General features: G+C 44.2%; 1 protein-coding gene across 4 annotated transcripts in view; it reads left to right on the forward strand.

The window, feature by feature from the left end:
- The window catches only part of smarca4a (SWI/SNF related BAF chromatin remodeling complex subunit ATPase 4a), a 111,377-nt gene that overhangs the window by 78,129 nt on the left and 16,933 nt on the right, over nt 1-16,315 (forward strand). For all 4 annotated transcript variants that reach the window (XM_078234886.1, XM_078234887.1, XM_078234888.1 and 1 more), the window contains exons 22-28: nt 266-379; nt 2,077-2,184; nt 3,202-3,288; nt 4,660-4,706; nt 6,163-6,329; nt 8,594-8,757; nt 13,620-13,847. In XM_078234886.1, coding sequence (XP_078091012.1) covers nt 266-379; nt 2,077-2,184; nt 3,202-3,288; nt 4,660-4,706; nt 6,163-6,329; nt 8,594-8,757; nt 13,620-13,847 — 915 coding nt within the window. The remainder of the gene's footprint in view (nt 1-265; nt 380-2,076; nt 2,185-3,201; nt 3,289-4,659; nt 4,707-6,162; nt 6,330-8,593; nt 8,758-13,619; nt 13,848-16,315) is intronic.

The following is a 16,315-nucleotide window of genomic DNA, read 5'->3' on the forward strand; positions in this document are numbered from 1 at the left end:
TATCTCTCATTATCACATGCAATCTTTGAGAGCTTTCTGTGCAGCAATTGGCTGCCACATCCTGCATTTCAAAAATTGCTATCTTTTAAAAGTATTTAATGGGCTGTAAGGTGTATTGGAACATTCTCAGCTTGTGAAAAATGATAGAAATTTCAGTAAGGCAGTGTTTTTTTTTAAATCTCCCTTTCAGGACATGGATTGTAACCTAAATAGTTGAGCTGTCACCATTGTCTTTAACATATCCTCGTCTGTTAATGTAACACAGGTGGATCTAAATGAAGAGGAGACTATTCTGATCATCAGACGCTTGCACAAGGTCCTCCGGCCTTTCCTGTTGAGGCGATTGAAAAAAGAGGTCGAGGCTCAGCTGCCTGAGAAGGTAACTACCTCTCCTGCGTAGTTTGAATGTGTCGGCTGGGGAAAGGGGGCAAGGGAACACCTACTTCTGATAGCTTTTTGATCTAGCTGCAGTAACTACAGTCCCAACATTGACACTGCTGACTCTGCTGGAATGTGCTTACTGTGAAGACTACACTAGGCTTGGTTCAGTCTGAGAAGAGACTTCCACTAAACCAGTGACCAATTCGCTCACCTGAGCCTCCAATGCGACTTCGTGAGACGTCATCCCATCCCATGGATTGTGACAATCCAATGGCCCCTTCCCACTCTTCCCTCAGAACAAATAACATGGCTTTATTGGGAGTCACAACACGAAAGTGACAGAAAAAATAAATCTTCCAAATGTTTTTCATGCCTTGTCATCCTAGCAAATCTTCACCTCTTACGATGGCTCCAATACCCTTCCAATACCCTACCTACACAAACCCATCTGTTTTATAATCACAGACTCATACAGGTTTGACACATCTTATTTTAATATTCAATGTCAATCCTTTGTCTTTTTATTTATACTCTCACTTCGGTTAACATTTTCTAAATCCTACCCGAACATTTGACAACGTGTGAACAGTTTCTCTGGCTGAATAAATTCCCATAGTTAATTGTAAATCCACAATAGCTGAGAGCTCACAGTATTGTTAACAATTAGCCAACCCAGTTAGAAGGTGAGATTGAACTTCAGAATAATCATAGAAACCCTACAGTACAGAAAGAGGCCATTCGGCCCATCGAGTCTGCACCGACCACAATCCCACCCAGGCCCTACCCCCATATCCCTACATATTTACCCACTAATCCCTCTAACCTATGCATCTCAGGACACTAAGGGCAATTTTAGCATGGCCAATCAACCTAACCCGCACATCTTTGGACTGTGGGAGGAAACCGGAGCACCCGGGGGAAACCCACGCAGACACGAGGAGAATGTGCAAACTCCACACAGACAGTGACCCAAGCCGGGAATCGAACCCAGGTCCCTGGAGCTGTGAAGCAGCAGTGCTAACCACTGTGCTACCGTACTGCCCCCGCAGTGTTCTCAGATTACTAGCTGCTAATGGTGGCATTAGTTTATTATTGTCACCTCTCCCCTCCCCATCCTGAACAGTAACTGAGGGAGTGTGGTGAGTTCAGTGGGAGAAGATTGTATTTCACAATCCACAACACATTCCCTTTCATGAATCATCTTCACCCTTCCTCCTCCTGTCTTGCCCTTTTATTCTGCTGTTAAACTTTAGCAAACAGGAAGAAAAATGTCTGACCTTACCAGAACCCAACATTTTTATTGTGGGTCTGTCAAGGAGTCAGTTCCTCTGTTGGGTCAAAAGCTGATCCACACTGGGTTTACTCTTATACTTGGTAAGTGCACTTATTTGTGTGGGTGCACCCACCTTGTGTGGGTATATCTGTATTGTGTGTGTATATACACTCATTTCATGTGTGATCATGTCTGCTCTGTGTGTGAGTATATCTGCTTTATATGTGGATTCACTCACCTCATGTTTAGGCATATTTGCTTTATGTGTGAGTGTGCTGACTTCATGTGGGCCTGGGCAGTCGAAGACACAGCTGTCAATGGCAGGGTGAAAAGAGGAGGCAGTGGGTGCCAGAGGTTGCATCTGAGATCAGGTTCCTGAGCTAAACTGGCTGACTCTGAAAGTGTGCTTTATTCCTTTACAGGTGGAATATGTCATTAAATGTGACATGTCAGCTTTGCAGAGGGTCCTATATCGCCACATGCAGGCCAAGGGAGTGCTGCTGACTGATGGCTCAGAAAAGGACAAAAAGGTTTGGAAGCGGTTCAATTATCTTCCAGCACTGACCCATTCATTGGGGCAATGAGTGTTAGTTACTAATCACTATCATGCATTGTTTATGGGTGATACAGTTCATTCACCTGACAGTACGGCCTGCCAATGACTTTGGCTGTCTTCAGGGAGTAGTCATTACAATCACCTAGTGAAATTTTGGCCAGGCTTTTTGCAGCTGGAGTGGGATAGCAGAGGCATCTGAAATAATGCCAATTGGGACAGGCTAAACACAAACAAGATGTTTTCCATTGTTAAAGAGTCTAATGCAGGATATAAGATTAAATTAAGGATATTTAGGACAGGGAGCAGGACAACTCTTCCAAACAGAGCATTGTGATGTGTGGAATGCATGTCTGAAGTTAATGTTTGAAGCTAAGACAATGTCCGTATTTAAGAAATATTTGCATTTCTATAGTGCCCTAAAACCTCCCAAGACACTTTACAAAGGGGTTATCAAATCAAATTTGACATCATGCCTCTTAAGGAGATATTAGGACAGATGACCTTCAAAGAAGTAGGTTTTAAGGAGCATCTTAAAGAAATGCAAGATGGAGAGGTTTAGGGAGGAAATTTCAGAGCTTAAGCCCCAGCCAATTGAAGGCATAGCCATCAATAGTGGAGTGATTAAACTTGGGGCTGCAACAGAATCCAGAATAGGAGGAGTGCAGATCTTCGGCAGAACTGTAGGAGGCTACAGATGTAGGGAGGGGCAATTTAAAAATAAGGACTTGAATTTTAAAATGGAGGCATTTCTGGTATGGGAGCCAGTGTAAGGGGGACTGGGTGCAAGTAGAATAGGTGGTTGAAGGTGGGGGATAAACAATAAGGTAAGAGGTTGGGCATATGGTAAGTGCTGTCTCTATGAAGACAGGATATTGTCCTAGCACCAGTGAAGAACATCCTCTCCTGGAGCTATTTTATGTCAGAACCTCTATCCTCTGTTCAGGCTAACGTCTGCCATTTAACTGTGAGCTCTTTGCCTCATTCTCTTTAGGGCAAGGGAGGCACTAAGACACTGATGAACACCATTATGCAACTGAGAAAAATTTGCAATCACCCGTACATGTTCCAGCACATTGAGGTAAGCAGCTCTGCCCAGCCCATGCCAGAGTCACAGGAGGATGGATGGCACTCTGATGCAACATCATTGTTTGTTCAGAATCATAGCTGTGTCCCTGAGGATACATTACTGGCTATCTGCCAAAGCCCCGTTACTCTTGTGGAATCTCTTTTAAAAATGTCATTCCCCTGATCTAAGTTCCCTCAAGCAGAGAGCTGCAGTGCAGAAGGGGTGAGGTGCTCAGGATGAGGCATGAATTTAAACAGCATAAATGTGGGTGGAATATGGGCTGTGTTCTTGCCCCTGATTATTTACCCATGGACCTCTGCTGATAAATATGCATGTGCATGTGAGCATGCCTGGTAGTTAGCATGTATAGGCATGATTGTGAGTGCGCACACAAGTGGTTGTGCATGTGCATCTGTTGTGTAGAGAACTGTTGAGAGCAAGGTTGGGTTGAGCATGGATTTTCCAGCAGATATCCCTGGATAGCAAACAGGATGAAGAATCCAACCTGGTTTCTTAATTTCTTTCTACCTCACACAAGCATACGGAGGATAGGGTGGTTTGTAATTGTAACATAGACCAGCAAACTTTGCACCAGTCCGAAGATTCAACCTGGTCCCAGTGACTCAGCGCCACACTCATGTAGTCAGCTATTAAACAGTTTAATGTTGAACTTGTATGAAGGTATGCAACTCTGTTCAGCTGGTGCCAGTGACTGTGCCAGGACACCAAGAGAGAGCACCTATGACAGGATAGGATACCCAAGAGAGAGCACCCATGATAGGATAGGACACCCAAGAGAGAGCACCCATGATAGGATAGGACACCCAAGAGAGAGCACCCATGATAGGATAGGATACCCAAGAGAGAGCACCCATAATAGGATAGGACACCAAGAGAGAGCATCCATGACAGGATAGGACACCAAGTGGCTCGGCATTCATTCATGTCAACTTTGTGTACTTTTTACAAATAACAGTGATTGCAGAAATTCTTTGTGTTAATTGCATTCTGTGCACTGTGACCACTGCAGTAATAATACAGTATTCCTGCAGAGTCTTCTGTTTGAAGCATTATCCCAGTTTCCAGCAAACACAATGTTCCTTCATGTCTTTGGTCCCTTCCTGATTGAGTCTTCTCCATTTCAGTCGATCACAATGCTTTGAGGTCATGCCTACAGCATTTCAGCTGTCTCCCTGGGCGTCTCCTGCCACGACCAAGTTCCAAGTGGAACAGTTGCTTTGGGAGACTGAAACCAGGCAAACAAACATGTCCTGGGTGCATACTGGGTACAGTACTGCAGCTTTCTCAGGGGACTCAGAATATTGCAACATTTGCTTGTGTCCTTCGCATATACTTCTTCATCCCTTTTTTTCCCTCAACCAGGAGTCTTTTTCGGAACATTTGGGATTTACTGGAGGCATTGTACAAGGGTAAGTGAGACCAGTCTCTGAACAACAAAGCAACACCAACCCAGGCTGAACAATTTGCATGTACAAAGAGTCTAACCAACCAAGTGTGTAAGGATGAGCTTCACTGGTCAAATATCAGGTTGATTTTCACCAACTGAGTGTGCATGGACAAGTCCAGTAACCATAAGACATAGGAATAGAAGTAAGCCATTCAGCCCTGTCACGTCTGCTCCACCATTCAATGAGATCATGCTATTCGGATATAATCCTCAACTCCACTTTCCCACCATCCCCTTGATTCCCTTACTGATTAAAAATCTGTCTATCTCAGCCTTGAACATGCTTAACAACCCAACCTCCACAGCTCTCTGCGGTAAAGAATTCCACAGATTCACTATCCTAAGAGAAGAAATTGCTCCTGATCTCTGTTTTAAATGGGCAACCCCTTACTCAGAGATTATGCCCTCTCCCCCCACAGGGGGAAACAACCTCTCAGCATCAGCAACCAGGACCCAGCTGAGGAAAGATTCAGCTGCTTAAGATCCTGCTCCATACTGTACCGACTACTGCCCTGAGCTATTTCCCTAATCATGGACATTTTGTCAAAATGGCTGAGATCAGGAGTTGAAAATATCTGTGAACCTGAGCAGGAACACAGGAATCTCCGCTTGCAAACAGATCTGTTAAAATAAAAATACACAAGATCACACTCTAATCAGTATTTTAAATACCGAGAATGGTTTGATTGCCTGATGGTCGTGAGCAACTGTGGCTGAAAGCAGGGAGCTTGGATAGTGATGCTCTGAATATGTAGGTTGCTGTGCAGCAGAAAACAGGTGAAGGAAGGTTGAATTCTGATGAGATGGTGCCTGGTGGTGCAACTCATGAGTCTTCAATGACCTAACAGCAATAATAAAGAGAGCCTGATGTGTTTGTGTGGGCATTGCAAATCAGTGGGGTCGTTTTTAACAAGAACATGCATTTGCATGGCACCTTTAACATAGTTAATCTTGCAAGACACTTCACAGGACAATTATTGAACAAAAATTGGGACACTAAGCCACATGAGATATTATGATAAGTGTCCATAAACTCAAAAGTTAGGCTTTAAAGAGCCTCTTAAAGGAGAAGGGAAAGAGAGAGGCGGAGAGATTTAAGGAGGGAAATTCCAGAACTTAGCCAGCTAAAGGCAAGGTTATCGTGGTGGAGTGAAATCAGGAACGCTGAAAAAGTCAGAACTGGAGCAGCGCAGAGATGGCGAAGGGCTGGAGGGAGGGTGGGTGCGTTGTGGGTGCAAAGCTATGAGGAATTTGAAAACAACAATGAGAACTTGAAAATCAAATCAATGGTGAACAAGTAGTGATTATTTTCTTATGTTAGTTTGGGATGCCATTGCTATGGGCTGCCTAACACCCCTGTCTGGCACTGAGGGGGAGGCCGGTGTAGAATCCTGTTGAAACATGTTATTTGCCGGTAGGGCTGATCTTTACCGAGCTTCGGGGAAGTTCGAACTGCTGGACAGGATTCTCCCCAAACTGCGAGCCACCAATCACAGGGTGCTGCTCTTCTGCCAGATGACCTCGCTGATGACCATCATGGAAGACTACTTCACGTACCGCAGCTTCAAGTACCTGCGACTGGACGGTGAGTGGTACTATCGACTCCTCAGCCCCCAGTCCTGAAGCAGTTCACCCCTGCTGTGAATACAGTTCTACAGACTGCACTCTTCAACCTGCACCAAATCTCATTCAAATGGCAACTTCTCTGAGTAGAGATAGTTGAGGGCAGTCATTTTAACCCAACCTGTGCCAGGGAATTGATAGCATCCCCAGTGCAATACAAATTTAACTCCCCACCCAATATTACTGTCCATTGAAGTCATATGCACCTGATCCTGACAGGCGATAGGTCAAAATTAATACCCCTCCCACCAATATTAGTAAAACATCACAACTAACCCACCTAACCTTGACGTGAAAGCAAAATACTGCGGACGCTGAAAATGGTCTGATTTTGCTCCTCGTTTCTCATAATAGAGGGTAACTGGGTACCAATCAGGAGACGGAAGCCTGACTGGCTTGTTTTATTCCCCCCCCCCCCAACACAAACCAGCTCAGAGATGCTGAGGCCAGTTGCAGATGCCGCAATAGCAACCTGACTAGGATGAGCTCGCTCAGTTTAAAAAAAGAGACCACAGCCAGAAACTTTTCCCTTCCTTACAACAATCACCAAGAGAGACAACTGGGAAAGCTCCCTGCTTCTTCTCCGTATTTATTGAAATCCGGAAACGGAAAATTCTGGGCATCCTGTTCCGATGTCAGAAAATTGACAGGGTGGGAATTACATCCGCCTTGATTGAGACCTCCTCCCGAACTTAGGGGTGCAGGGAGGGCTCCATTATGTAACGGAGCGGACTCCCAGCTCCACATCCTGCGGTGGCACCTTGCCATGCAGTGCCAGGAGGGAGAGGCGGTGAAATGTCCCAAGCATCCAAAGAGAAAGATTTTGAACTTGTGGCTGTTTCTATGCCTGCCGGCTTTATTTGGGCAGATGCTGGGTGGCACCACTATAATTCTGGGGGTAACTGACTCCTGCTTCCAAAGATGATGTCTGGGCACAGATTAGTTGAGTAGAAAATGCCCCCTTTCTAATTTGAAATCCTAGTCCCACACAGCCCCCTGATGGAGGATTCTCCCAGTTTGGGCAGGTGACTTTGAATGTCCTTCAGCTCAGCAGTTCACCAGTGTACTGAAGGCGTTTCAAAAATGCAGCAATTTCCCAGCAGAGACTGATGCCCTGCCTCCCTGTAAGACCTTGCGATATCTGGCACAGGCACAATGGGCTGAATGGCCTCCTGCTGTGCTGTTATATTCTGTGATTCCTCAGTGCCTGATATGGGTTAACTCTACCACCAGATGGGGCTATCTGCTAGCTTGTTCCCGAGATCACTTACTCTATCCAGCAATCTACTGCCGATACTTTTGTTCATTTTTGGGATGTGGGCGTCACTGGCAAGGGTGGCATTTATTGCCCATCCCCATTTGCCCTTAGAAGGTGGGAGTGGGGTTTCTTCTTGAAACCAGAGGGCAGTTACGAGTCTACCACATAAAGGACCAGTCTAGTGAGTTTCTTTGCCCAAAGGACATTAGTACACCAGTAGGGATTTTAACAACAGTCTCACAGCTTCATGGTGACTTTTACTGATGCCAGCTCTTTAGAATTAAATGATTTAGATTTAGATAAATCTTTTTAGATTTAAATGGGAGTGAAATCCTGACACAGTTGTGGCATTGAACTTGTGTTCTCTAATTTATTAGTCTAGAAACATACCCACTCTGTTACAATCCCTGGGATTTTGCACTGAATAAATAAAATCGGGGTCACTGAAAACATTTTATTTATTTTTTGCGAATGGGATGTGGGCAGTGCCAATATTTATTATCCATCCCTAATTACCCTTGAACTAAGTGGCTTGCTAGGCCATTGCAGAGGGCATTTAAGAGTCAGCTGGAGTCTCTTATAGGCCAGGCCAGTTAACAATGGTAGATTTCCTTCCCTAAAGGACTTTAGTGAACCAGATGGGTTCTTACAACAGTCAACAATGTTTTCATGGTCAACATTAGACTTTTAATTCCAATTTTTTATTAAATTTCACCATCTGCTGTGGTGGGATTTGAACCCAGACCTCCAAAACATTACTCTGGGTCTTTGGATAACCAGTCCAGCAACAATGCCACTGCCTCCCCCATGATTTCCTCAGCTCCTCCTCCACACCCAAAAATTGCAAGGATGGTATCTTCAGTCAGGAGCACGATGATTGCATGCAATGAATTACCTGGGGTAATGGAAGGCAGTCACTAGGTACTGTCCAATGTGCCATCTAACAACCTGTTCTCGCCTTCTTCCAGGGACCACTAAGTCTGAGGACCGTGGGATGCTGCTGAAGACATTCAACGAGCCCAATTCCCATTATTTCATCTTCCTGCTCAGCACTCGGGCTGGGGGTCTAGGCCTGAACCTCCAGGCTGCAGACACTGTTGTCATCTTTGACAGTGATTGGAATCCTCACCAAGTGAGTATCTGAGAAATCCAGCACACACTCCCTCCGCTCTCCCCACTCCACCAAGGCGCCACATGGTTCACTTCCACATAGAGCTGAGGGACTTCTCTTCAACGGATGGAATAGGAACCAGATGGGGCCATTCAGTCCCTCAAGCCAGTCCTGTCATTCCCTTAAATCGTAGCTGATCTGATATAAACTCTGATCTGTTTGCTTGGCGTAGAAACAGAAAATGCTGCCAGCACTCAGTAGGTCAGAGTTAACGTTTCAGTTCAACAACCCTATATTTTCAGGCTGTTTGGCAGAGCAAGGATTAATGTGGGATTGGAGATTAGTAATGCCCACAGTAGAATGTAGAGAGTCACATGATGGTAGACTGTGTGTAGAGTACGGAAGGATGTAGCATGGAGACAGCAACCATGCTGCCTGTACCTTGGATAAGTATTTGTTATGAGTTACCAAAGACAGTAAAACCATATAAGCCGCTAGACCTCTTAGTGAGACATCAGCAAAAGAACGAAAAGGAAGGTTTCTGATAGGGTTCAAGGCAGCAGTGACTAAATGACCAAAGAGATGGTAATGCAAGGAAAAAAGGGGGTAGTAATGGAACAAGTAAAGAGAAAAAAGCTGGGTCCAGAGCAGGTGAAGATCACAAAAGCAGAATCATCACCAGCACCTGCCTCCAAGAAGTGTGGACAGTGGTTATATTTTGAAATTGTTGAACTCAATGTTGATTCTAGAAGGTTATAAAGTACCTCACAGAGTAGGAACCAAGGACAAAGTTCAGGGTGGAGCAGAGAATTAAAATGACAGGTGACAGGAAGCTCAGCATCATGCTTGCAGACTGAATGGAGATGTTCTGTCAAGTGATCACCCAATCTGTTTGGTTTCTCCACCGTGGAAGAGACCAAATCATGATCAGTGAATAGCATATTAAGTTTCCTCTATGACTTTCTAGATACTAAGGACACTGGTGTCCTTGATTTGTAGCCATGGAATTAGAGCTTCTCCGAGTTGGCAAACTGTTCCTAATCAGATACTTCAGCAGTTAGCAAAAGAATTTTGTGAATCCTACCTGCTGAGTGTTGTACTCGCAGCCTGCCTGTGAAACCTGAACTCCACAGTTGCCAAGTCTACAGTTAGAAGTGACTGTTCACTGAAGGTTTCACAGCGACACTTCCACAGCTGTCAATTTCTATAATTACAACCAACAGATATTAACCCAAAGAGTTCTCTTATTGGGACATTCAGCAGTTACGCCAGAATGTATCAATCCTGAATCTCAAAGCAAGTTGGAATCAATAATATCCTTCCTTATTTGATGACAAATTATTGACCAGGTTAGGAGGCAGTGGCGTAGTGGTATTATCACTGGACTAGTAATCCAGAGACCTAGGGCAAGATCTGGGGACACGGATTTGAATCCCACCGCGGCAGATGGTGAACTTTGAATTAAAAATCTAATGATGTCCATGAAACCATTGTCAATTGTCATAAAAACCCATCTGGTTCACTAATATCCTTTAGGGAAGGAAATCTGCCATCCTTACCTACACGTGACTCCAAATCCACAGCAATGTGGTTGACTCACAAATGCCCTCAGATGGGTAACAAATGCTGGCCCAGCCAGTGATGCCCACATCCTGTAAATTAATAAATAGGAATTTGGCTGAGAGACAGGGGTTAGGGATAACAGGCAGGTTCTCAAATTGGTAGGATGTGACCAGTGGTGTTCCAAGAGACCTGAACTACTCACCCATATTTATTAATGACTTAGGTAATGAGATAAAAAGCCAAATATCCAAATTTTCAATGATGCAAGGGTAGGCAGCATTGAAATATTGATAGATTAAATAAATGGACAAAACTGGCACGTGGGTTTCAATATAGACAAATGCAAGGTTGTCATTTTGGACAGGGCACTTTCCAAATGGTGAGAAGCTAGAAAACCTGGAGGGAGGTCTAAATAGACTTGAGGATCCAGGTACACAGATCATTAAAATGTCATGAACAGGTACAGAGGATAATCAGAAGGCTAATGGAATGCTGGCCTTGTATCAAGAGGACTGGAATACAAAGGGGTAGAAGTCATACAAACAAACATACGAACCATGAGAAGGAATAGGCCCCTCCAGCCTGCTTCACCATTAAATAAGTTCATGGCTGATCTGATTGTAACTGCAACTTCACATTCCCACTGTAAAAATATTTAAAGTGTATTTAAAGGCTTTCACTGCTTTTGAGGAAGAGAGTTCCAAAGAAATATTTTCTCCTCATCTTTGTCTCAAATGGTGACCCCTAGTTCTAGATTGTGCCACATTGGAAACATCTTTTTCACGTCCATCCTGTTAAGACCCTTTGGGATATTATTTGTTTCACTCATGTCACCTCATACTCTTCTAAACTCCAGCGAATATAAGCCTAGCCTGTTCACCCTTTCCTCACAAGACAACCTGCCCATTCCAGGAATTAGTTGAGTACTTTCCCTGAACTGTTTGCAATGCATTTACAGCCTTCCTTAAATAAGGAGACCAGTACTCTACAGAGTAGTCCCGATGTGGTCTCATCAATGCCTTGAATAACTGAAGCATAACCTCCCAAGTTTGTATTCAGTTCCCCTCACAATAAAATATACCATTTTATTAGTTCCTAATTACTTGCTATACCTGCATGCTAACCTTTTGCAATTCATGCACTAGAATACCCAAATCTCTCTACACCTCAGAACTTTGCAATATGATGCTTCAGCTGTACAAAGTCCTAGTTAGGCCACACCTGGAGGACTGAGAGCAATTCTGTACACCACACTTTAGGAAGGACATATTAACCTTGGATGGAGTGCAAGATTGATTTACCAGAAAGACACCTGGATACCAAGTGTTAAATCACAAGAACTTACACAAACTAGAATTGTATTCACAGGAATTTATACAAGGGGTGATTTGAACAGCTATTAAGGGGAACAGACAGGATAGACAGAGATAAACTATTTCACTGGGTAGAGAATCTATGACTAGAGGCATGGTGTAAAAATTGGATTAAACCTGTTGGACTTGGAGTAAACCTGTTGGACTTTAACCTGGTGTTGTTAAACTTCTTACTGTGCTTACCTCAGTCCAACGCCAGCATCTCCACTTCGTAAAAATTGGAGCCAGACTTTTGAGGAGTGATATTAGGAAACACTTCTGCACACAGTGATGGATAGGTCAGTTCTTGATTTAAACCTGAGATTGATAGATTTTGGTTAACCAAAGGTATCAAGGGACATGCAGCAAATGTGGGTATATGGAGTTTAGTCATAGATCAGCCAAGATCTCATTCAATGGTGGAACAGGTTCCAGAGGCTAAATAGCATCCTCCTGTTCCTATATTCCAGTTCAATCAACTCATGCTCAGAGAATAATTCAGAGGCATGAAGCAAGTAGTCAGAAACCCTGCATTTCCCCTCCACCCCCTAACTTCTTATGTGAATGGTTGTGGAGTGGTCCCTTTAATAGCAACGGTCACTAGCTCAAAAGAAACACGGGGCCAAGTCACAGCACGCAGTTGCCCTGGAGTGACACAGAGAGGATTTGGGGGGATTCCTGCTGGTGACAGCTGTTGACCAGATTTATTCAGTTCCAGTTTCCCAGTGGGATTTGACGTGAACAGCTCTGGTAATTGTTAATCCCGAGCAATTAACACTGTAAAGCAGTGAGAGAGCCTGCCTGGTTTGCTCTCAGACCCCAACGGTCTAAGATCCAATCATCTCTCTCAGATATGGGGAAGGTCAGTTATTATATGTGTAGACAGCAGAGAAGGAGTTGCTCTCAGTTGCCCTGCTCTGTTACCCAGTTGCAGCTGGTTGAAAGCTCAACAGCACAGATCACTGTCTCTCACACTGTGCTATCTTTGTACACCCATACAGCCCTACATGTACCCTTTGTACAGCCCTACATAAACAGGCAGAAGTAATTAACCCACCTATCTCCCCACCTTTAGCTGTTCATTAACTATTGGTAACATGTTCTGCCTCAGTAATTTTCTAAATGCCGTCACCTGAGCCAGCTCTCTTAATACTCAGTATAAAACTCCTTAAGATCTGGCTCTTTGGGTTTTATGACAAGCGAGGTTTTATTTTCTCAGTGTGATAGCAGAACATGATACAAAATGTAGAAAAGGGATGAGGGACTTCTGTTATGTGGACAAACTGGAGAAGGTTGGATTGTTCTTGCAGCAGAAAAGAATGAGGGGTATTGAATAGAAGTGTTCAACATCTGAGGTGTTTTGATAAGAGTAAATAAGGAGATACTGTTTCCACTGGCCGGAGGGCCAATAACCAGAAAGTTCAGGTGTAAGACAATTGGCAAAATAATAAGTGGGAATGTGGATAGGGCCTTCCAGTTGTATAATTCTATGACCTCCAGGGAGGTGTTAGGGTTGCTACCATTAGCTCAGTGTCCTAGAGTAAGAGTGGGAAGGAGGGTTCTTGGTTCTGATCAAAAGATATTAACCCTTTGTCTAGGCATGCAGATGAAGGATGTTCATTTTGGTGGGGATATCGGAGGATGTTGTCATTTCAAGAGTGGAAGGCCTTCATGAGTGGGAGGGTGAGTTGACACCATCAACTGCACTATGGCAGATACTGCTGTGGTGTAGTATTTGCGGCAAGATGCTCTTCATAGTTGTTCTTGATCACAATGCAGGGAAAGCTGGTATTCACTCCAGACTAGTCGAAAAAGGGTGCTCCATTGCACTTCCCACTGGTCAGTTACAGATAGGCAGGAGATCTGGAGGGTGCCAGCATACCTTTAGGATTGGCTCATCAATAAGGAAAGGAAGGGGGGGAAAAAATGAGAATTTCTGACCAACGTTGTGACTTTGGTTTGTTTTAGGATTTACAAGCTCAGGATCGCGCTCACCGAATCGGGCAGCAAAACGAAGTGCGTGTGCTACGTCTGTGTACTGTGAACAGTGTGGAGGAGAAGATTCTGGCAGCGGCCAAATACAAGCTCAATGTGGACCAGAAGGTCATCCAGGCTGGAATGTTCGATCAGAAGTCCTCCAGCCATGAGAGGCGGGCATTTCTGCAGGCCATACTGGAACATGAGGAGCAGGACGAAGTGAGTGTTAAATGAAACTTTGCCTAATCCAAGCCGATGTGTAACGTCCTGAGTCTTACAATGTACACAGACCCACATGTAACATGTAAATGTTCCGTACATGCAAATATTACATGCAGCATGCAAATATTACATGCAGCATGCAAATATTACATGCAGCATGCAAATATTCCACACATTGGGAAAGTATTCCATATAATGTGAGACTTCTATATAATGTGTGATTGTTATATATAGAGCCTTGTGCTCTGCTCTCAGGTGCTCAGGGGCATGCAATGCACTGTGGCAGTTCTGTGTTGGGCTGATGTGAAGGCTGGGAAGGAGCTGCTACAGATGAAGAAGAGCTTGTGCAATGCCTGAGCATGAACGTGAAAAGATTCAAGATATAAAGCAGATTTGGCAGGCTGGATGTTTCTTTGATTGTGTATGTCGAGAATTTAGCATTACAGTCCCAGCTTGTAATTATATTTAAATTGCATTATCACCAAGCATGACATCCTCATGAAGCAAGTTAGAGTAGAAAATTCGAGAACAATGCTTAATAGTAACAGGGGTGACAATCGGTAGCATTCATAGAACTGTAGAAATTTACGGCACAGGAAGAGGCCATTCGGCCTATTGTGCCTGTGCTGGCTCTTTGAAAGAGCAGTTGTACTTAGTTCTACAGCTCTGCTTTTAGTCCAAACACTAAGTTCCTCATCCTCAAACACTTCTCCAACTCCATTTGTAAATTAATTACGGAATCAGTTTCCACTGCCTTTTCAGGTCGAGCGTTCGAGATTCCAACAACTAAGTGAAAAAAAATTCTCTTTATCTTCCCTCTAGATCTTTTGCTAATGTTAAATTTCTAACCTCTCATATCGACTCACTCGTAGAGGGAATAGCTTTTCTCCATCTGCTTTATCAAAACTCCCGCATGATGGCACAGTGGTTAGCTCTGCTGCCCCACAGCGCCAGAGACCCAGGTTCAACTCCGACCTCCGGTCACTGTCTGTGTGGAGTTTGCACATTCTCCCCGTGTCTGCGTAGGTTTCCTCCGGGTGCTCCGGTTTCCTCCCACAGTCCAAAGATGTGCGGGTTAGGTTGATTGGCCATGCTAAAATTGACCCTAGTGTCAGGAGGAATTAGCAGAGTAAATATGTGGGGTTATGGGAATAGGGCCTGGGTGGGATTGTGGTTGGTGCAGACTCGATGGGCCGAATGGCGTCATTTTGCACTGTAGGGATCCTATGATTTTGAAAATCTTGATTATGTCACCTCTTAGCCTTCTCTGTTCTAATACTATTAACTTTTCCAATATCTCCTTATAATTGAAGCCCCTCATCTCTGGCAGTGTCCTGGTGAGCCTCCTCCTGTACTGCTTCGAAGTACTTTCTTAAACTGTGGTGCCCAAAATTACCCACTATACTCCAGCTGTTAGCCAGCGTATTAATTTAACATGACACCTTTACAGATTTATGTATGTGGCTGTCATATCAGCTGATTTCAAAATCCTTTTTCTCTCCTTGTCTGAACCCTGAAATAAAACCTTTTCCTAGTTTGTCACCTATCAGGGATAGGGCAGGGTAGAATCAGTTTCCGAAGAGAGAAAGGGGTTTTTGATATCAGCACATCTTTCCTGGAATGTCATGTTTGAATCCCTGCAATCAAGTTTCTGCCCTGCTCTGGTTCCAAAATGGTTCTCAAAATCATAAATTGCATCCTATGTGACTGTAACAAAGGTAAACTATTGCTGCTCATCCTTCTTGACCTGTCTGAAATCATTGACACACACTATCTGCCTCCAATGCCTCTCCACTGTCACCCAGCTGGTGGGATTGCCTGGATCCGTTCTCCGTTCCTATCTATCCAGTTGGAGCCACCTTCTGGCTTCCCTTCTCACTTCTGTGCAATTATTCCCCACCCCCCCACCCGTGCCATGTGGCACAGTGGTTAGCACTGCTGTCTCACAGCACTACGGACCCAGATTTAATTCCTGGCTTGGGTCACTGTCGATGTGGAGTCTGCACATTCTCCCCATGTCTGTGTGTGTTTCCTCCTGGTGCTCCGGTTTTCTCCCAGAGTCTGGAAAACGTGCTGGTTAGGTGCATTGGTCATGCTAAATTCTCCCTCAGTGTGCCCGAACACTGGAGTGTGGCGACTGGGAGATTTTCACAGTAACTTCATTGCAGTGTTAATGTAAGTCTACTCGTGACATTAATAAATAAACTTTAAAACTTATTTCTCTTCTACATGCTGCCCGTGGAAACATCAACTGAAAATGCAGTTTTCAAATCTGTGTTGACAACACAGCTCCACCCCATCACCACCACCTTGCTCAACTCCTCAAATGGTGCTAAATTATCAGATGAGCAGAAATTCTCTCCAATTAAATTTTGGAAAGACCTAGGCTGTTGGCTTTAGTTCCTGCTATAAACTCTGTTTCCTAGCTATTGGTAACCAAGACTGAACCAAATTGTCGTAATTGA

This window comes from Mustelus asterias, chromosome 19, assembly GCF_964213995.1.
Source record: "Mustelus asterias chromosome 19, sMusAst1.hap1.1, whole genome shotgun sequence".
Taxonomy (NCBI): Eukaryota; Metazoa; Chordata; class Chondrichthyes; order Carcharhiniformes; family Triakidae; genus Mustelus; species Mustelus asterias.